Below are 22,995 nucleotides of genomic sequence, written 5' to 3'. Positions count from 1 at the left end.
TTTAAGGCAATTAAACAATAGTAGTCAATATGAGGTAACAACTAGACAGAAATTTGTGCAAGCTCATAATAATTAATAATTAGAGAAATTATATGCTTGGAAAGAGGAGGCATTAATTACCAATGAGGAATATTCCTTTTTAAAATGTGATTTTCCGAAATTACCAGTACTTTATCTACTGCCGAAATTACATAAAGATCCTAGTAATCCACTGGGGAGACCGATTGTCTCATCAAGAGAAAGTTCTCTAGAGAATACTTCCAGATATGTAGATTACTTCCTTCTGCCATTTGTATAGTCTTTACCATCTTATTTTCGAGACACAAGTGATTTTTTTACCGGAATTGAGGGTATAACATGGGAAAGACAATATTTATTAGTCAGTTTGGATGTAGAGAGTCTTTATACCTCTATTCCACATGAGTTTGGAGTTCAAGTAAGTCAACATTTCTTGAGAGCTAGATCATTATCCTATCTACAACACACTGAAATGCTATGATGAATATTTGTTTGACTAATAATTTCTTCATTTTCGATAACAAGATTTACAGACAGACCCAAGGGACAGCAATGTGAACCTGTTTCGCTCCTAGCTATGCGGGTAAGTACCTAGACTGGTGAGAGAACAGGTGGTGTATCACATCTGTCAATTTGACGAACATGTTGTCCTTTGGGTACGTTTCATTGATGATATCTTCTGTATATGGAATGGAAGTGAGGCGCAAGCTGAGGCATTCATTAAAATGTTAAATGAAAATCATTTGAATTTAAGATTTACAGCCCATATTCATGCCACTCAGATAGAATTTCTAGATCTTAAATTGGAAGTTTGAGGTTCTAATTTGGTGAGTGTATTGTTTCGTAAAAAAACAGCAGGCAACAGTCAATTACATGCTAAAAGTTGTCATTAAAAAAAAGCTAGTAGAGAGTATACCATATGGTGAGCTACTTAGAGCGAGGAGGTGGATTTCCTTGGGGAAATGGAAACCAAGAGAAGTGGGTTTTTAGAAAGAGGTTACTCTGACAAAACTATTGAGAGTGCTTGTAGGAAGGTCTTATCAATTAACCGAGATGAAGCACTAATTTCCCATCGGAGAATGAGCTCCGATATTCAACAACCTGTCAGATTTATTACAAACGTTCATAAACAATCATGGGAAGTAAGATGGAGTCTGAACAAATACTGGAACATATTAACTGTAGATGAACATTTCAGAAATTTTGTTGAGGAAAGAGCGCAAATTACTTTTAGAAGGAGTTCCTCATTGAAAAAACAGTTAAGTGTAAATTTGGTGCGGTCTTCAGCAAAGAATTTACAGACATCTATACAAGGTTTTTTCACCTGTGGTACATGTAAAGCGTGTAGATTTAGTACTAGTTGCCGTGAGGGACTGTTATCTAAAGAAATTAAACCTTTTGTAATAAGGAAACATCTAACCTGCTACACGGAATTTGCAGTACATGCATTGTACTGCCCATGTGATACATTTTACATAGAAGTACAATTCATAAAGCAAAAAAACGGATACTGGAACATTTTAGAGCAGTCAAGAATGAAGATAAACAATATCCGGTAGCGAGACATTTTGAAAGTCATCATCAGGAGAATACAAATTTGTTAAAATTTTGTGTATTGGAAAGTATCCCTGTGAGTATAAGAGGGGGCAATAGAGAACAGGAATTACGCAGGCTGGAATCTAAATTAATTATAAAATATAGGACTCTTCAACCGAAAGGATTGAATATGGATGAAGAACTTTCAGTATATTTGGGTTGATATATCATTGTAGAGTGGAAGCAATGTGATTGTCAAGTACATAAAATGAATTAGATTTTCCATGTCCATTTTGCACAAAATTGTGTGATTATTATTGTACACATTAGGGTTAGTATATAGTTACTGAGTATTATTTTTCTTGTTTTTTCTGTTTTACAGGGAGACTAACGAATCAGGCCTAATGGGATGGAAGCAGGAGAGCTATTATATCTTTATCCCTGCACTTTGCAAGGAATAGTTGCAGGGAATGTAATGTTAAGTATTAACAATGATTTTTTATTTTTATTTTTATATTTATTTTTATTTGTATTTATTTTTTAGGTGTATATTATGTGTATTGTATTGAGTTTAGAAATATGCAGTGTGATTTACAGGAGGTAGCAATTCCTTCACGTAGATGTTTATAGGTTTAGAGAAATAATTCACATAATAGCGGTTAATATTTTCAACAATCCTATTCCAAAATGGCCGACACGATCATTGTGTATAAGTGTATAGTTTTTTGCTTTAGTCCTTTTTCTATTTCCGTGTAGTGTTTTGTAATGGAGGTCCAATAATAATGGTTGACGGACAATGCATTTTGATAGATTGTACTCGTGATCAAGGAGTAGGAGCTCCGAAACGCGTTGAGGTTTTCTGCCATTTGGAATTAAATAAGGCATGCTGAGGAATATAGCCGTGGTACGTGGTCTACTTTTCAATTATATTTGATTAGCAGGCACCGGAGTTTGTTGGAATGTTTTGGGACTCGCCATCCCCCCACGAGCTAACCGCGTTGTAAGCGGCGGCGATACGGCGAAGTTTTATGGATATATATATATATATATATACATACATACATATATAGGCACAATCAGCCTTAACCTGCTATCAGAATGGTAGATTTTCCCCCCATAGTCCATACAAGTATCAAGACTATTTGAGTCAAAAATTATCATATACGGATATTACGAGCTTCTCTCTCCACCTGTGATATTTCCACCAAATAATTATTAGTCCCCTCCCAGAAAGCAAGGCTTTCTCCATAGTTCATATGTGCAACAGGGCTTATCCTGGCATAGTTGGGGCCCACCAGTCTAGGGTTGCTTGTGTTCCCATCCGAACCTGGTCTGGCACTTGGACTAGACTATTTCAGTTGGAGTGGGACCAATGCGAATTTGCAAACTGGACTTTCTATGTAGAATAGGACTTTCTATGTAGAATAGGGCAGTTGACAAAAAATTATGGACTGAAATGCAGCCCTGAACAATCACCAGTGGCTAAGAATAATTCAAACATTCATCCATCGCTTTGTTTTTTTTCACAACTTTGCAAATGGTTGGTTGCAAGATACTAAAACCCTGCTTCATACATCAAATTCCGTGAATGGAACGTGCTCTTGAAAGCTGCTATGGATTGAGCTATGAGCCAGGACAGACCCCGTCTGTACTCCCTTTTGCCTTTAGTCTTGAATCTTTCTCCAGTTGTATTTGGATTGGAGACCACATTATGCCAATGTAAATTGTGGTTGATACAATTAAGTTAACCATGCTTACAAGTGATATTTTGATAACTTTCTCCAAGCCACTAAGCTTACAGTCAGGCGTGTTAGTGGAATTATGGCACTAGCAGGCAGTGTCTTGTTTCAAGATATCACTAAAACTGAGCCAATGTTCCTCTCTCTAGCAAAGGAATTACTTACTTACATTTTTCCCAATTTGCTGGACATACTGACACCCCCTTCCAAGGCACAAATGATGGTCCAAATTTATCTCACACATCTGGAGTAGCTACAGCAAGGTATACAGATATAGCGCTGAAACACTTTTCCTGGTTGGGTAGAGTTGCAGTAATGAAGATGTCAGCGTTCCCCAGGGCGCTTGATATTTTCTAAGCCATTTTCCTGCTGATACCTCCTAAAGTGTTGCAGAAATTCCAGTTCACAATTAACAGAGATTTCTGGGGTGACAAAAATCTTAGTGTAGCTGGTAGACACATTTGAACAAAAGGTAGGGGGTAGGGCTGTTGTTACCAAATTTGGGGGCAGATTTATCAAACTTTCACGTAGCGCAATGCAGCTCTGCAAGCCACCTTGCTGCGCTGCGTGAAAGAGCAGGAACGCACTTTATTTAACATTATATGACCCATCTCTGTCCTTTCATTGTGCTGGGGCCCTTTTGGCTGCCTAGCACCAATGCAACACAGGCACCCTTGCACCACGCTGCAAGGGTGCCTGTGTTGCAGACAGGATTGATGTTGTGTACATGGACATAACTTTCTGTACAAAAAACAGTTCTCAGAGGCATTTTCCTCTTTGGGAGAAAAGTAGATTTCTCCTCGTTACCGTTCACCTAGGGAGGTGTAGCATTTTGGCGCATTCCCAGGTCTACCAATAATAGCAAATCTGGGAATGCACCAAAATCCATTGGTGGATGCGTGGGAACATCACCCATGAAACGCCTTCCTGGGGCAGGGAAACACAATGTTGCAATTTGTACTGCATTTCTCTTGATTTATTAAGCCATGCAGGGCCACACACGCTATGACTTAGTAGTTGCGTCACCCTTACCCCCCTTGCATGGCTTAAGGGTGATGCAACTCAACTGTACTTTCAAATTGATTGAGGCTGTGAAGCAATGGAGTTTCATTGATCACTTCAATGTGGGATCTCTCCTCTTGGCAGTTAAATGATGGGTAAGACACACAGATGCTGAGGGCTATACTCCTGCCTTTTAACAAAAGTAGCACTGGTTACAGAGGATAAACTGTGCAGCAAAACAAATGTACCTCATTACGGTCCCTGTTCACTCCTATATATGACAAGTAAGAGCTGACACCTGGTCTTGATAGTATGGAGGCAATCAAAATTCCTGCTGGTTGCTCCTTTTCTCAGGTCGGAGAATAAAATCATTTGAAGACGTCGAGTAGCGATTTGACCTCTCCAAATCTGAAAGCTATTGCTATGTCCAAGTGCGCCATTGGGCCTTAAGGTAGGACCATCTAGAGATCTTACTTTATTTGAGGATTGACTGAAGGATACATGCCAGGATAACCATATCAAATCCATGTTCTACAGATTAATCCTTACAGCGGCTTCCTTAGTAAAATCTCTGGGATAGAAAAGCTGAGAGAAAGAGATCAACAGGGAAATCACAGAAGAGGAAAGGAAAACGGTACATGGGAAAGCCAGAATGCCTGTTTACAATGATAAGGGGAGGATTTTGATTACATATATAAATATATTGGTATCAAACCCTGAAAAATCAGCATTCTTGGAATCTTAGAATCAAGATCAGCAATATACTGGAGAGGAGGTGGAGCAAGACGGTCTCTAACCTACCTACGATTGCATTGTCTGAAGTGAGGTAGATACTGGAATTAATTCTAGAGGCTGTCAATATTATATTACAGCTCCAGATCCCACACAATGCAAAGATGATCCTGGTAGGCCCTCTATATCCCTAGGAACATTCCTCAAAGTCAGAGCTGAGTAAACAACTGTTTCTGGCCACTCTCACAGCATCCTGACAGGCTCTCTTGGCTTCCTCAGCAAAATTGACCGGACTTGAGAGATTCAACAATGTACGTCTTGATACCGTAGGCATGGAGAATATAACTTATTCTCTACAGCACAAGATTACAGGATTCGACATGGACCAGTCCCTTCCTCCTACATGTCTTACTGAGGTATGAGAGGAAGTTGTCATGCCCCCAAATACTTAAGACATAACATATTGTGTCTGCTGAAATCTCTCAACTACCAGTGCAGCAGTGGCTGGTGCTCTGTGAAAGTGGTAAGCGTGGAAACTGGCTGGAGTTCCCTGCACATTTTTTCAAAAAGTGCCTTCAGAGTTCCCCGTGTGTTAAGAACTACCTTCATTGTGCTAATGCCAGCATTTTGTTATGGGTAACCCATTATGATAAGAATTACAAGCAATATTCAAGCACCAGAATTTTGCTGTTGGCACTGCCCATATACCATGGGTTGCCAGTATGTAAACAATTTCCTCCAGTATTTCAGAGCTAGCATTTTATAATGATTTGCCTCTCTATACGGAGCGTGATATCGCACTATACACATTAAGTTGTGAGAAGGTCCCCAAATAAAATGTCCCTCAAAAAATGAAATAGGGTCAGAATACGGCTGTGAAAGTTGCTAATGTTTATCTACAGCAAAAAGTGGGAAGAAAATGTCACTGAAAGAATGTTTAAGAGAGGAGTCAGCGAAAAGCCATAAAATAATTCTCTCGTAGATATGTTTTTGGCATTAAATTATCTCACAAAATAGTATTTTTTTGTTTTAGCTTGTGCAAAATTATGCAAAAGCATTTCTAGATAACTAAGGTGGGTGAAGTTTGAAAACACTGACATACTCTACAAACTAAGCAAATATCAAAGTTGCCTAATGTCAAGGGCGATGTTTGAAACTTTACCCATCCCAGTGCAGAAAGAAAACTCTCCACCAAAACGGAATTGATTTGAATGGGAAAAACATAAATAACATGTCTTCATATATAGCTAGTGCATGCAAGCCATGCTGTAGAATGTGCCTTTCTGTGGTAAACATTTAAACAAAATTAATCAAGAAGAGGGCACTAGAAGGTAATCAATTTCCAGTGTAGCGGCCAAAGGCCTGAGGCACAGTCATTGCTATTGCATATCAGACCCTTTGACGGGAGTCACGTTGAGGGTCATATAGAAAGGGTGGGAATGGCATGAACTATTTACTGGTGGTAACATACTAATTTTAAGAATGGTGGTGAGATCTAAGGTGATTTCAGCCTCTGAAATATGAACTATCTAAGAGAAAAAAACAATGTTCTCTCATGATTCTTTCATGGAAATTATAGCTCAGAAGCTAAAATAAGGACACATTTTCCATAAATTCAGAAATATCTTCCTCCTCCATGTGATAAAAAAGTCTCAAATGTTGAGTAAAATATGGGCTTCCAACAGCAGCAGCAGCAGACTGTCAGTTACCCAGAATTCTATTCCTTGGGTCTGCTGACCCAAGTTAAGAACTGCTAGCCTACTGTTATCAAGTGGCATGGCCCGTGAATTGAAATTCAAATTAATTGTTATGTTATGTTGATTTGTATAGGGCACCAATCACCCGAGAGGGTATGCAGCCCTTTGCCAAGGTGTGTGGTCCCAAGGTGCTCATATGAACAGCCAGGGCTTCAGCTTCTCCCAGGACTCATTAAGTGAGGAGGAGGCTCTGATGTGTTGAGGGAGGTCATAGGAGAATGAGCAGCCTCCAGTATTGCTTTTGTTAAAGCGGAGGCAGGGTGAGTGAGAGTGAGGCAGAGCATATGTGTCTGCTAGGTTGGTGAAAATGTATGCGGCTGTTCAGGTATTCAGGTCCGGTGTTGTGTATGGCTTTGCATGTGTGTGTGAGAAGTTTGAATTGGCTGTCTTTGTGAATGGGGAGCCAGTGAAGCTTCCTGAGGTGCAGTGCGATGTGGGTGCAGCATAGTAGGTCAAGTATGAGTCTTGCAGCTGCCTTCTGGATGGTCCGGAATCTGTGTGGGAGTTGTCTGGAGATTGCAGTGTGGAGAGTTTTGCCGTGGTCCAGCCTGCTGGTGATGAGTGCTTGTATGACGATCCACCTGGTGTTTTGAGGCAAACATTTAAAGGTATTTCGTAGCAGGCACAGGACATGGAAGTTGGAGGTGCACCATGCATTGACTTGAGCCATCATGTTTAGCTTGTCATCTAGGATGATGCCTAGATTTTCTGCATGGTCTGTGAGAGTAGGTGTAGGTGTTGGTACGAGGTCCGATGGCCATAAGGTGGAATCCCAGGGGGAGGTATTGTTGCCAAAGACAAGTACCTCTGTCTTGTCAGAGCTAAGCTAACACAATTCTCTGAGGCAGCTGGTTTCCCTGGAAACTACTCAAACTCTTGCTAAGTGGGTATAGTAGTGAATATTGAAACCTCTTGGTTGGTCTTTGAACATAATGACTTTCCTTGGTCAAAGGGACCCATGAACTATTTAGGCATCCATCTACCTACCAATATGACAAGTTTCCATCAGTTCAATATGTCCCCAAGCGTAGACACTATATGAGGAGCTCTACCGCTCGGGTAAGCTTGAGGTTTTATGGTTGGGGAGGATGACAGCAGTAAAGGTGGATTTTCTACCTATATTACTATATGTGGCACAGATCTTGCTGCTTAAATTCCCAAAAGCAACAATCGATCACATGCAAAAAAGGCTACTCTCATTTGTTTGAGGGGATCACCCTGCTGGAGTTGCCAGGGCACTGCTTTATAAAAACACAGCAGAGGGGAGCCTAGATTTCCCGAGCATACGATCACATATACAGGGGACACATATCTGTCCAGCTTTAGCCTGGAACCATAATTAGAATAGCAGGTAGGTCCATGTGTAACAACATCACTCTCAAATTCCACTAGACAACCTTCCTTGGCTTCCACAGATGGCCCATTTGTGAAGCCAATCGATGTTGACAACTGTCGTGTCTTGCATGTTTTAGGACGGAACCTTTCTGACTCTAGACAGACTCTGTATCAGTGTGGCCTAATCACTAGAATAGAATGTAATGAAAGTTTGGTTTACAATGTTGGAGTTCACAGGTACCCACAGAGGAATAAAGATGTGTGATTTACAGGTCTGTGTATAGCATAGTCATTGGGGAGGTACCCTCTCTGGGGAGAATGCTACAACTGGTGATGAGATAGGGGATGAGTTAACCAAAGAAGAACATGCTTTCTTGGAGAGTTTGCTGTGGTCCAAGCAAACTGCATGTGCATGCCACATGTGCTTTCGTTGAAGCACAACTCTAGCTGGGGTGCAGTGTTTAAATGGAAAGAAAGCTTCAATAAGAATTCTAGGCATTGTTGGTCAAGAAGCTACTATCAAGATCATACAAAAAGGTACCATGCTGCCATGCAAAATAAAGTTATATAATGTACGGTGGCGTATACAACTAGGTTTACAAAGTGCAGTCAAGAGCAATCAACACTTACCATATACAACTGTGAATAATAGCGATGGCTGACACAACAAGTAAAAGGGTATTATACTGTTATTACAGTTGAATGTTACAACGTTAGTACCGGGGGGAGAGACAAAAGAAGAAGCACTGGGGTTGTGCTTACTGAGCTGGCTCACCACTAAAGCTGCCTGGTGGCAGCTCAAAACAACTCCAGAGGTCTCTACAAGCGACAAGACTCTGATGGGGACCAAAAAGAAGATCAAAACTTTAAAGATTGTCCTGGATGACCAGGAAGATGAACCATCATAGGACCTCAGTGATGATGCAGATTCCCAGGGACAGACAACAGCATCTGACAGAGCTCCACCCTCAATGCCAGCCACTTCCAGGAACAGTTACAATGCTGCCGCCTCCCTGAAACTACCTCCACGTTTTGATACCGACAAAAAGCAAAATGTTGGTGATATATGGACTGCTTTGATGGAGATATTTAAGATTTTATTGATGAACTCGAAGAGACTGATAACAGAAAGACTGTCAAATATCTCAAAAAGTTTGCTAGTGATGGTGTGAAAGAAGTCATAAAGAAAATGCCAAGAACTGACAAAGAAGTCACATGCTGTCAGATGAAGAATGTGTTGAATCTCAGGTTGAATCCAGTACCAAATGTTGATTAAGAACAATATGTTTTCAGTCAAGAACCTCAAGGAAACAACACCGGGTGCAGAACTTATCCAAGACGTCATTAGATGTATCATGCAGCCCATTTATAAATGAATGCATTCAAATATGGTGATGGCATATTAGTTTTCAGAGCTACACAGAAGGAGTACAATAGAGCTGCCACACAAACATGTCAATTACTCAGTGATATAGGTCTAACCTTGAATGCAGAGTGTAAGTTCAGCAAGACGAAACTGAAATGTTTTGGCCATATCTTTTCTGATGGGGGTATGACACCTGATCCTGCAAAAGTACAATCTCTGTCAAAAGATGATCCCCCACAAGATGTTTCAATGGTTCGTTCTTTTCTTGGCATGGCCATTTACTGTTCAAGATAAATACAAGACTTTGCCACTGATAGTGTTCCATTACAAGAGTTGACAAAGAAAAATGCTTCTTCTCAATAGTCATTAGAATGTGAAAGAAGTTTCAAGAGAAGCAAACAGGCCATTGAAAATGCTACTGTAATGGCTTACTTCAATTCAAAGCTTCATACAGAGGATGTGGTCGATGCTAGCCCAGTTGGGTTAGGCACTATTCTTGCACAACATAGTGGATGCCCAAATGCTCAACAGCATATTGTGGCCTATGCTAGTAGAAATTTGTCCCAAACAGATCATGCTTACTCACAACCTGGGAAAGAAAGCTTGGCTGTGGCAAGGGCTTATAAACATTTCCATATATTTCTGTACGGAAAGCATTTTAGGCTGGTAAATGATCATCAAGCTTTGCTGACCATCTTTGGCAATCCAAAAGCCAAGATGCCTCCTCGCATTGAACAATGGAGACTACCATTGCAGGAGTACGATTATACTATTGTGCATCATCCAGAAAAGGATCAGAATCCTGAAGACTATTTTCAAGAGTGCCTATACAATGTCATGGTACTCCATCCAAGATGGCTGAAGCCTACATTCATTTTGTCTTGTCAAGTACACCAGTTGCAATCTCATTTGACAAGATTAAAGAACCATGATAGTGACATGCTGAAGCTAAAAGACATAGGGCCTGATTTAGAGTTTAATGGGGGTTACTCCCTCTCAACAGTGACGGATATCCTGTCTGAAATAAATTCAATAGGATACAATGGGATTTATATTTCAGCAGGCAGATACCCGTCACCGTTGTGATGGAGTAACCCCTCCACAAACTCTAAATCAGGCCCTTAATTATGAATCAGTCGTGGAACAAACACACTCAACTAGGCACAAATTATGGTGAATATCAAAAGTACAAAAATGTCAAGGAGGAGTTGTCCATAACTGAGGAAGGAGTTATACTGCCAGGCTCGAGAATCTTGATTCTGGAGAGTCTGCAACAGAAAGTAATTGAAGTGGCTCGCGAAGGAAATTGTGGTATTATTGCAACAAAGAGAGCTCTCCAAGACAAAGTTGGGCTCCCCTACTTAGATGAAAAAGTTGAAAAGGAACTTAAGGCCTGTCATATATGCAACTGCCTTTCTATCAGTGTTACCAAACATACTTTGAACTTGTCAGGACTTCCTAAACGTGCATGGGAGAGAATAGCCATCTATTTCTTTGGTCCACTTGACAATGGACATCATCTAATGGTGGTTGTAGATGAATACTCATATTTCCTGTTGCTTTACGATCTCTCATCTACGACTCATTAACGAGTCAATGAAAAACTTGATGGCATCTTTGCAACATGGGGCATTCCAGCAATTGTAAAGTCTGACAATGGCCCACTCTTCAACAGTAAAAAATGTAAAGAATTTCTGGAGCACCCCAACATAATGCAGCAAAAGAGTAAACCTTTGTCGGCGCAGGCCAATGGACTTGTTGAGTGTTTTATGAGTATGTTTAAGAAAGCAAAAGCAGTGCAGTGTGCAACTCTTGAGAAGCTCAATTTGAAAACAGTATAACGTTCTACTTTATAAGCTTATCATTCAACACCCCACTCAACCTCAGGCGAAAGTCCTATGACGTTGATGTTTGGTAGAGCAATGACAACCAAGTTACCTCACTGAACCAACAAGAGAGATCAAAATGAGAACATTATTCGTACAAGAGACTTGGTTAACAAGCAGAAAATGAAAACTTACACAGACAAGAGGTGACATGCAAAGGACATCTCATTTAGAAAAGGAGATCTGGTGATGAGATTTGATGCTTGTATGCAAGAGAAAATCTGATGCTCCCTATTATGCAGAACCTTTCCAAGTGGCGTATACCAAAGTACACATGGTGGCTGCCCAGCACCCTTGGAAGTCTGTTGGAAGAGACTCTTCTCACTTTAGGCTTGTGTTTCAAATTGAGATGGTAAAAGAAAGACTGACTCTGAAAACTCAGTGACTGCTACTGCCTCTCTACCATCCTTGGAAACCTCTTACACTGAAGGCAACAGCTTATAGCTTCCAGTAACCAGATTGGGTCATATGATCAAGGGCCAAGAAGAAGAATTGAAGGGATATAATTGTGTAGATTTCCATATATATATTTGTGTGTCTACTGATTTTATTAAAATGCTAATTTTTCATTTAACAGAGGAGGTGATGTCATGTCTTGCATGTTTTAGGGTGGAATCTTTCTGACTCCAAACGGACTCTGTATCAGTGTGATGTAATCACTAGAATAGAACGTAATAAAAGCTTGGTGTTCACAGGTACACGCAGAGGAATTAAGACGTATGATTTACAACTCTCTTTGTGGCACGGTCATTGGTGGGTACCCAGGCTGGGGAGAAGACTACAACAACTACATAGATTATCTTGGTATATTGACAGCAAATCACCCATAGGAGTGGATCCACTATGACCCTTTCTCCATTCTTGCTCATTGTTCACAGCTCGACTTCTGTTGGGGCATTACTGACACCAAATTAAAATGCTGGAACAAGAGCAATCCTTCCATTCTAGATGATTTGTAGCCCAATAACGAATCGAAATCCTGAAACAAGGCCCAGAAGGAGTGACATTTTGGACGGACAGATGACATCTGACTCACACAACTCATGCTTTGGGCTGGGTCCCGGATGGTGAGAGAAGGGGTGAACTACGAAAAAAAGCCCATTAGAAAATGTTTTTGAAAATAAGGTCTGTCAAGAGGGAATAATCTGGCTACAACAGGCAATCACTACTTTAGGCTTCGGAGTTAAACACAGCTACATAACAATGGAAAGGAAATTTGGGACAGGAGGTAGGGGAGAAAATCTGGAAACTAGTAGGGTAGCAGGCGGCTAAGATATGCACCTCACACGAACAGAATGTACCTAAATTGCATACACTTTGACATTTCTCCCCCACAACTCCATGCTGTTTGGCAGGTTTCATATTTGTTGGAAAAACTGTGGTAAAACAGGCACTTTCATACAGTGCTTTAAATGGGCCGGTACTGTCCGGTACGGAGTACCTGAACTTTTTTATTTTGAGAGGGAGAGTACCTGCACTTCTCAAGAAAAACATAATACTTTTCATTGGAGGGTACAGGCACTTCTCAGAAACAAGCGGGTACTCTGGTACAGAGTACCTGCACTTCTATTTTTCCATTTCAAGCACTGCTTTCATACATATATGATGCGTATGTTTGTTTATTCAGGCATATTGGAAACACATTATTTCACAAATTAAAGCAACGTTGGGGTGACACTCACTTAGCAGTCACTAATAAAACTTTTGGGCGATCCAGTCTCTTTGACATCTCCTAGAGGCACACTTATCTCACTCCTTTTGGTAGCCTCTCAGTTGGCACTGGCGCAGATCTGAAAACAGCCAACCACCCTCTCGATCCATGGGTGGTGGGAGGAAATATGGAAGATTTATGACCTAGAAAAACTGACTGCAGTGGGTTCATGACATGATGGAGAAACTTGACACAATATAGCTATACTTCAAGATTTTTATGAAAAGGGATAGTGTGTTGAGCCCAGTCCTGGGATGGTCCCAGAACTAATGTGAAAAGCAGGAATCCATGTGATGGACTCTACCAAGGCATGGTGGTACCAGAAAGAGACATGAACCATTCTATGTGTGGCAGACTAAAATATGAAGTATGAAGGCCAATTGTTGTGTCTTTATGACATTGTGCATCGACAGTGCAGGAAATAAAGTATCAAGTTCTTGGTTTCTATTAAATTCCCATACCACATCATAGCCTTGGGCTCTGGGACATGGTTCGGCCATGCCATCATATACGTGGTACTTGTCTACATAGACTACCTAAACACAGATGAACATATAGAATGTGCCCATTGGTCCTGGGCACAACTGGCGCACGAATTAGATGAGTAACCACTACTAGAGCACTGGCACACACAGGGAGAGTATCCTGAGCACAGTACTCAGGACATGCCACGATTCCTCCAGGGTTTTATGAGCCTCAAATCACAAGCAGTGATTCTACCTAGCAAACCATCTGAGTTCTACCAGGAAGTGAAGAAATGTAACTACCTGCATTCCTGCATTCCTTTTCTTGCACCAGTGGGCAAGGCATTACAGAACTAAATGTATGCAGAGTACGAACCTGAGATGTTCCTTGCAGATACTCAACACATTTCAGAGATATCCCATGCAAAGATATCAGTTATGATTGAAGAAATTCAAGGAAAGCACACAGCAGTGATAATGCAGTTCACATTTGTTCATGCAAAAAATGGTGTGGTTTTCTGTACTAACATTTTTGAATTCGATGTAGTAAAAACGTGCAACACAGTGTCAGTTCCACTGTTCTCCACAAACTCTTCTGTCCATTGAACTAGAATTGGAGACATATTGTATCTATTTGCAGCAGGGCCCTCTCTTCTCCACTTTCTCAAACCCAAGAACAAAACATAACTGCTAGGTTCACAACTTCCCCACATTCAAACACATCCTCAGAGGGTACTCACCATTGCACATTTCCCACACCAGAACACGCACCGCCAGAACATTGGTCCAGATGTACATACCATTTTTCTTGTCGCAAACTGCCCAATTCGCAGAATCGGGCCGTTTGCGACAAGAAAAATGCATCTTGGTATGTACAGACCCTATTTTGCGATTCGGTAATCCATTTACCGAATCGCAAAATAGGTTTGCGAGTCGCAATTAGGAAGGGGCGTTCCCTTCCTAATTGCAAGTCACAGTGTGATATAGGATGGTTTTGTGTCCGTGAATGCTGTCACAAAACAATCGCAGTTAGCACAAGTTTCAAATTCGTGCTAACCCATTCACAAACGGGAAGTGCTCCCCGTGGGACCCCTTCCCCTTTGTGAATGGTAGCGAAAATATTTTTTTAGAGCAGGCAGTGGTCCCACAAACCACTGCCTGCTCTGAAAAAATTAAAAGAAAACTTTTCATTTTTGTTTTTGAAAAGCAGCCCGTATTCCTTTAGGGAAAACGGGCTGCATTTTTTTAAAAAAAACACCTTTATTTAAAAGCAGTCACAGACATGGTGGTCTGCTGTCCCCAGCAGACCACCATCCCTGTGAGGGCGCCCATTCCCATGGGGTCACAAATTGCGACCTACCTCATGAATATTTATGAGGCAGGTCATTCGCGACCCCATTGCGAATCGCAAACAGTGTCATAGATACAGTTGTACATCAGGTTTTGCGAGTCGCAAATTGCGAGTCGCTAAGACTTGCAATTTGCGACTCGCAAAACCAAATATTCGTACATGTGGCCCCTACATCCCAAACAGCATGCAGAGGGGGTGCTAAAGCTCACTGCCCCAATCTGCCAACTAAGGGCCTGATTTAGATGTTCGGTCACAACATTGATGGATATCCCATCCGCCAAAATCTAAATCCCATTACATCGGATTTAGATTTTGGCAGAAGGGATATCCATCACTGTGATGGAGCAAACCATTTACCGAGTTCTAAATCAGGCCCTCAGTTTGTACATCTGACACAAAATGTACAGTCAACAACAAACGATCACAGCTTCTGTCTTACAGAACCTACAGGAGGGTACTACCCTTCCCTCTCAATCCTGTAGGGCAATAATCACTCATGCAGAACCTAACAGCTGAACTAACTCAATTTGCCTGCAAGAAAAGGCATGATAAACACTAGACGGAACAAACCCTGCAGAAATGTGCATTTGCAAGGAATGTATCTCCATTTTTTCGCCTATATTTCTCATGTCCAAAATTTCGAGAAAGGCAAAGAATTTCAGTTTCCCCATAGTTTGAAAGTCTGTAACGTTGCGCTTTAGAATAATAGCACAGCACTTTGAATGCATCCCATTCTCACAAAACTAAACCCCTAAAACCTTCCTTCAATACGATTTGCAGTAACTAACCAGTGGTATGAAAAATTCAGAACATGCAGCACTGCTTATTACATTCACCTCTTCACAATCGCAAACCTTCTCAAAAAGAGATGAGAGCTACCTACAGTACTTCTTCTCATTTCACTGCCTCACATTCCTTCCTCACTATGGGCCTGATTTAGATCTTGGCAGATGGGAATACTCTGTCACAAATATGATGGATATCCCATCCGCCGCATTGCGATCCCATTATATCCTATAGAGATCATAATACAGCTGACGAGATATCCGCTGAGATCTAAATCAGGCCCTATCTCCTGTTTTTCCTACATTTACCTGCAATCCGTTGTTCATTTCCATCCTCTTGGAGTCTGAAAGACATGCCTTCACTCCTGATCCCAAAATCAGATCGGTTCACCAACACAAAGGAATGTTCAAGGGAGTAGCCTGAAAATTAAAATGTCCCCACTTTGTATCAAACTTCTAGTAACACCTAATGAGCAAAGCAAGTACTCTAGACCCTTCCTAACTACATCCTTTCACCCTTACTTCCCCACATTTATCCTTTTACCCTCCCATCTGTTGCATCATTCTTTCACCTTTCCATCTGTCCATCCACCCATCCACCCATCGACCATTCACATGTAGACCAGCCACTCTTTCACTCTTTAATCCCTTCTTGCTTTCCCCTTTCTGTTCATCTTGTCCATCCACCTACCCAGGCGTGACCTTAAGCATGTGCCAGATGGGCCTACACCCAGGGTGCCAACCTCCAGATGGGTGCAGGAGGATCCTGCAGCAGGGTCCCTCGACTTGGATCAAAAGAAAAGTGTGTTTAAACACTTAGAGAAGGCTGGTAGCACCCATGTTTGCATTTTGTCTCATTTTCTTTCCATGTCACTCCAGAACTGATCGATCAATCAATGTTAGGATGTAGACGAATAGAACAATAGGTGTACGAATGCAAAAATATTTCATCAATAATTTGGAGGTTCAAATTGAGAAAACAGACAAAGGGAAGCCTATGCATTCAGGTTGAATTTAATATGTGTATGATAATCTACTCTTGTTGAAAAGATAGTCAGTAGAATAAAGCACAGTGGTTATGGATGCTGCTTCGGAGCTGGATTAATTAAACAAGAAGTGATTCCACTTCTTGTCCTAAAAAGTCCTCAAATAATCTAAATTAGTAAATGATTGCCTTGTTGGCCATTTCCCTCAGTAGCTACTGACCCCCAAGCTCTCAATGGGTTATTGGGTCGTCTTTTTTTTGTTCTTGGTCTATTTGAAAGCAATCCAGGGACACAAAAGATGATGATGATTGACGTGTGGGGGAGGAAGGCGGTGAACGACAGCCTACGGACTCAGGTCCATATTTATACTTTTTTAGCGCTGCATTTGAGCTGCTTTTTGACGCAAAAGCGGCGCAAACATACAAAATACAATTGTATTTTGTAACTTTGTGCCGCTTTTGCGTCAAAACATGATGCAAATACGGCACAAAAAAAGTATAAATATGGGCCTCAGTTTCCTAGGTTCTAGGTAGGCTTACCAGCTGGTCAGTGGCATTGCTGCCTCCGCCTCCTCTGCTCTCCTGTTGCTGATGAGAGGATGGGCTTTGGGCTGTTACAGAAGCTTCTTCTTCCCGGGCCTGTGCACACAGACCCGGCACATTGACCAATCACTGTGCAACTGAATGGAAGCCTCATAGAGATTGTCCAATGTAGTGCAGCCCCTGTACTGCAGTCACGCTGATGTGTGAACAGGCTAGACCTGCTGCAGGTACACTTACAATCATGCTACAGAGCTGCATGACTACTCAGCACAGGTGTAAATATGTACACAGCTTGTGCTACAGGGCTGCCTGATCAGGACAGTGTTTCCCTCTGCTGCTTTCATGCACTTGTGAAATTAGGGCAGCATCCAGCCATGAAGGCAGCAAACCAACACCTTAGCCTACCAATCTCCAAGCATCATGGCGATCTGGTGCTTACCACAAGGTGCAGCTGTTGAGGAGTGACTGGATAGGCCTTCATACACCGCTGGTCCTGCTTAAAATCAAATGAAAATATTCCTCTTAGAGACTGAGCTAGGGAGGAGACAGCCACATGTTACATTGTCTAGCATGTGACAAACTCTTCCCAAGTCCTACTGTCTTCTGATTTTAGGAACTCATGATATTTTCCAATACACAAGTCCATAAGTTTGGCTCTACACACCAGGAGCTGGAGAACTGACTAATCCAGAGCCCTCCCTCCACCTCACCTTTCCTCTCTCCTTATTTCTCTTTGTTTCTCTTCTCTGTTGGCAATTTTTCGGGTCAACACTTGAGTTTAAGGTGTTTGTACTATGCAAGATCTGTGAATTAAATTGTCATGATTGTTGGTATTAGGGGGGTGGACACCCATGCAGTCCTCATGATATGTATTGTGGTAAACTTTATAAGTCTCACAACCCACTGGTAAACCTCCCACTCCTAGAAACAATTGAGTAGAACAATGTTTGTTTAGATGTAGCTCTGCATCGAGGTATGGTTGACGATGAGGCAACTGTATAGTTGAACATCGAAAAATGAAAAATGCAAGAGTTTTGGCTTTTTCTTGTTTTATTACTCATAATTAGCTGTGATTCTCTTTCAAATGAATTGAATTGAAATGTGTTCTAGAAAGATGCTGCCTCACTTTTTCTACATCTGGATAAATGTTCTGGAAATTCATACCAAGAGCCAGATTTACCAAGTATTCATACAACCAAAGTGCTGTTTTGCGTTGCGGGCAAGGTCGACAAACCACAAAGCCATATTTACTGATCATGGCCTGCTGCTGCTCTCTTCCCCACTCTGGTGCACCAAGACTGCCTAGCACAATGCACACACTTGCATCCGAGCGTGAAGTCTGTATTTGCTGTTGTTAGCACATCAGTCCTTAATAAGTGAACTTACAAGGGGACGCATATAGGTCGATGAACCTTTTGACTTGTTCAAGATGTTCTTACCATAGCTGGACAGCATCAATAATCAATACACAATAATCATTAGTTAAATCAATAATCAGTAAATTCAGCAATTGTCACGCACCATGACTTTTCAGCCATGACTAACCACACCTTTAGTAAGGTGTAGTACTTTTATTTCCTTTATATGAACAATGCTAAAATCATGTAGATTAATCTCAAAATCAAATGGAACACATATAAGAACAATATTGGGTGACCAAAGCGACGGAAGAAACGCAATCTAATCAAAGCTTAAACCACAGTACATTCTAAGGCAACAGTACAGATCAATAGCAAAGTCAGCTGAGATAAGGTTATATAATACATAGGATTCAGCAAGAAAGCTCGTCAAAACATTAGTCCCTGTGATTTGTCCGGCGTCATGCGAATACCATCATCTCACCCAGATTAGCATCAGCATTTTGGGACACAAATTTTGGGAAACATCTAGCTAAGGAAAACTATCAAAACAGCGCATCTGGTACCTAGGAAGAAAAGGCATAAAATGCATTTCAGTCATATTGTCATATCTACCTATCCACGGTATGGATCAGCAAACAGAATCAGTCTTCGTCCTCAGGCCATCAATAGATCAGCAACACATCAGGCTCTCAGTCAAAGAGTATGAGCCCAATGACAGAATCTCGAATCTCTTCTAAGTCTCGACAGTGGTCTGCCTAAAATCTGAATAATTCTCCTCTGTCGTGTTATTATATCAAAGTCACCTAAACTATCCCCTAATTCCATATTGGTCAATTAATCATACGTTATTACTCTATCCAATAATAATTCTATACCAAATCTATGAATTCTAATATTTCATCCTTCACATGACTTTGATTGGTCTGTTTTATGATGTTCTCATCATGCGGCTCGTCAGGTATCGAATGTGTTGCATCTTCTTCACCAGTCAGTGTCTTCATTGTTTGCGTCCTGGGAAAGTACTTTTCACACATATTACACACAATTTGTTACAAATTTTAGGACACTGTCTCCTGGTAGTTGGTTCTCATGGAAAGCTTCTGTTAGGCATTTTATTAAAACAAAGAAAATTTCAGTTAGTTCACTCTGTCAGCATTTTCTATTAAACGCTAAAAAATACAGCTTCTGCATGAGGCCTGGCAGAACTAGGCCAAGACACTCGCTAAGTTAAGGCCTACAATTAATAAGCTAGAGCACACTTCATAACCCTAAATATGACATATTACTACATTAACCTAATACATTATCAATATTTTATAAGTATTAATCATTAATTAGTACAATTCGTGAGTACTGGTGGGCATTCTTCGAGGTCACATTTTCAAACGTGTGCATTATTGTTCTTCATTATTCATTTTCTACATAACTCATTATTCAAAACACATAAACACTCATTAATAATTTCTAATTAAGACATATGTTTTCTACTGGAAGTATACTCTACACCCAGACAATTTTCTATAACTTTCCACACATTCGATGTGTGCTGTGCAGTACAGCACACACGCAATGTGTAAAAAGTTAGGAGAAATAAAAACATTACACCAATTTAGCCCCTGCTTCAAGGAAGTATTATTGTTTTGGCATGAAGTCCGGTCTGATCTCAGTGGTTCGGGATTTGTATAAAAAATTATCGGTGCTTGTGTTAGTCTGCCGAAGTTGAACCTATAAAAACACCTCCTTGATGAATAAAACGGACACAAACTGCACAAAGATCTATTTGCGCTGAAAAAAGGGTATTTTTCCAGGTAAAGTACCTATCGAGCTGGATATCCTGCCGGGCCCACAATACCTGTAAAAGATACCAGCCGCAGTTGACTCAGTCCCTTTGCTTTACTTTCATGAACAGATGCTAACATGTCTATGTTCACGGTACTCTCATTCCTGCTCAGTAGCCTTCCCATGGTCTGTGTTTTACACGGCAAATACATCACACATTGCCTGTGAAGGCAGAGGGCTTCTATGATGGTTCTTTCCACAGTCTCCAAGGGTCTGGTCAAGGGCATGCCTCTGCATCACCACATGAAATGTCAGAACCCGATAGCTGGTGACGAGATTTATTACTGGTGCAACAACCCACACTTAGATGGCACCCCAGGCGAGCAACATCCACCACAGTATCAAAAAAGTCTAATTCTGTGCATCACAAATCGACAATTGCATTGACAGGAGTGTAGCTTCAGGGAGGGTGTGTTTGGCATGTTATACCCATGGGTGGTGCCTCAATTAGGTTAATGGGGCCACCCATATTTTGGCTGCCCATTACATGTACACAATATATAAAAAACCAAGTAATTGAAACTTTAAATTTTTTTATTTTATTATGCCCTCAGCGCTGCAGTCAGCTTTCAGCTGAGGCCTTCAGATAAGGCGATTGTCGGCGACTCTGAAGAGGGTGGTTCTTCAATATGATAGGCAGTGTTTCAGCACACAGCACCTGGGCCCACAAAGTGCGCATGTCGGGTTGGGCGGCTGCCTTTGTCCGGCCAGCCCAACATGCGCACTAGAGGCTTCTTCCCACCTGCACCTTAGTGACTGAGGGTTGATCAAAGCCACATCCCCGGTTCCAAATGAGCAGTGATTTCCCCTGCTCAAGCCAATCCTGGTGCTGCTCTCATGCTGTGTAATAGCAAGGGAGCGGCGTATGGATTGGCTGAGAGATGCAGTCTCAGTCTCCCCCCTCATGTGTGGCCTCGTGCTGGTTCCAGGCTGGAGAATTTCCATGTCTTATACAGGCCACAGTTTCGGGCAATGTGGCCACACTCCCGCGGGGTCTATTTGGAGATCCCCACTGGGCCGGCGGGCGGAAACCTGGTTTCCACCCGCCGGCCCAGCGGGGATCTCGGCCGCAACACGGGAGCCGGCTCCAAATGGAGCCAGCGGTGTTGCGGCTGTGCGACGGGAAATGGACCACCTCAACAGTTTTGGATTCTCACCCCTCATCTGCATTACCCATCTGAGGGGCCTGTGGTCGGTCTGAACTCGGAAGTGCGTCCCAAACAAGTAGGGTCTTAGCTTCTTCAGTGCCCAGACCACAGCAAACGCTTCGCGTTCTTTGGCACTCCACCTACGTTCCCTGGGTAGTAACCTCCTGCTAATGAAGGCTACGGGTTGATCTAGGCCCTGTTGATTAAGTTGTGAGAGTACTGCTCCAATACCATGCTCTGAGGCGTCTGTTTGGACAACAAACTCCTTGGAGTAGTCAGGTGCCTTCAGCACAGGTGCTGTGCACATGGCAGCCTTCAGGGCATCAAAAGCGTTCTGGCAAGCCTCTGTCCAGATCACTTTCCTGGGTTGCTTCTTCAAAGTCAAAGTCAACTCAGTTAAGGGGGTAACAATGGTACCATATCCCTTAACAAACCTCCTGTAATATCCTGTGAGACCTAAAAAGGCTCTCACTTCAGTCTGGGTCTTGGGAGACCCCCAAGCCAGAATCATGTCAATCTTAGGCTGTAGGGGAGCCACCTGGCCTCTCCCCACCTGGTGTCCTAAGTACACCACAGAACCCTGCCCTATTTGGCACTTGCTCCCTTTAATAGTGACCCCTACCTTCTGCAGGGCCTCTAACACTCTCCAGAGGTGTTGCAGGTGTTCCTGCCTTGTGGAACTAAACACAGCAATGTCATCCAGGTAGGTGGCAATGAACTCATCCAGTCCTGCCAACACCTGGTTTACCAACCTCTGAAAGGTGGCAGGGGTATTCTTCATCTCAAATGACATCACTTTAAACTGAAAGTGCCCATCTGGGGTAGACAATGCTGACCTCTCCTTGGCCCCCTCAGTTACTTGGCAGCTCCCAACCGATCAATGAGCTCATCAACTCAGGGGATGGGGTGTACGTCAGTCTTGCTGACCACATTGAGTCCCCGGTAGTCCACACAGAACCTGAGTTCTGGAGTGGCACCAGGTGCTGCAGCCTTTGGGACCAATACCACTGGGCTGGCCCAAGGACTGTTGGAGTGCTCAGTAATCCCTAGGGCAAGCATTTTGGACACCTCATCCTTAATGCATGCCCTGACCCTGTCAGTCACCCTGTAAACCTTCTGTTTCATAGGTGTACTGTCTCCAGTGTCCACATCATGTGTGCACAAGTGTGTGACTCCAGGGATCAGGGAAAACAGTGAGGAAAACTGTCCGAACACGTGGCGACAGTCACCTTGCTGCTCCTCAGTCAGGGAGGGGAGGAGGATCACTCCCTCCACTGACCCATCTTTTTCTCCTGCAGACAGGAGGTCAGAAAGAGGCTCGCTCTCCTCCTCTACCCCATCATCTGTTGCAAGGAGCATTGTCAGCTCAGTCCGCTCAAAGTGTGGCTTGAGGCGGTTGACATGCAGGTCCCTTAAGGGTTCCTTGGAGACTGCAAG

General features: G+C 42.2%; 1 protein-coding gene across 1 annotated transcript in view; it reads left to right on the top strand.

Annotated features, from left to right (window-relative positions):
- The window catches only part of LOC138296998 (fucolectin-like), a 115,518-nt gene extending 94,475 nt beyond the window's left edge, over positions 1–21,043 (top strand). The window contains exons 4-6 of the mRNA XM_069236513.1: positions 3,946–4,011; positions 18,949–18,962; positions 20,965–21,043. Of these exons, the coding sequence (XP_069092614.1) occupies positions 3,946–4,011; positions 18,949–18,962; positions 20,965–21,043 (159 nt within the window). The remainder of the gene's footprint in view (positions 1–3,945; positions 4,012–18,948; positions 18,963–20,964) is intronic.
- The last annotated feature ends 1,952 nt before the right edge of the window (positions 21,044–22,995 follow it).

This window comes from Pleurodeles waltl, chromosome 5, assembly GCF_031143425.1.
Source record: "Pleurodeles waltl isolate 20211129_DDA chromosome 5, aPleWal1.hap1.20221129, whole genome shotgun sequence".
NCBI classification, from domain to species: Eukaryota; Metazoa; Chordata; class Amphibia; order Caudata; family Salamandridae; genus Pleurodeles; species Pleurodeles waltl.
The sequence above is the reverse complement of the archived record's forward strand: the minus strand, read 5'-3'. Positions and strand labels throughout refer to the sequence as shown.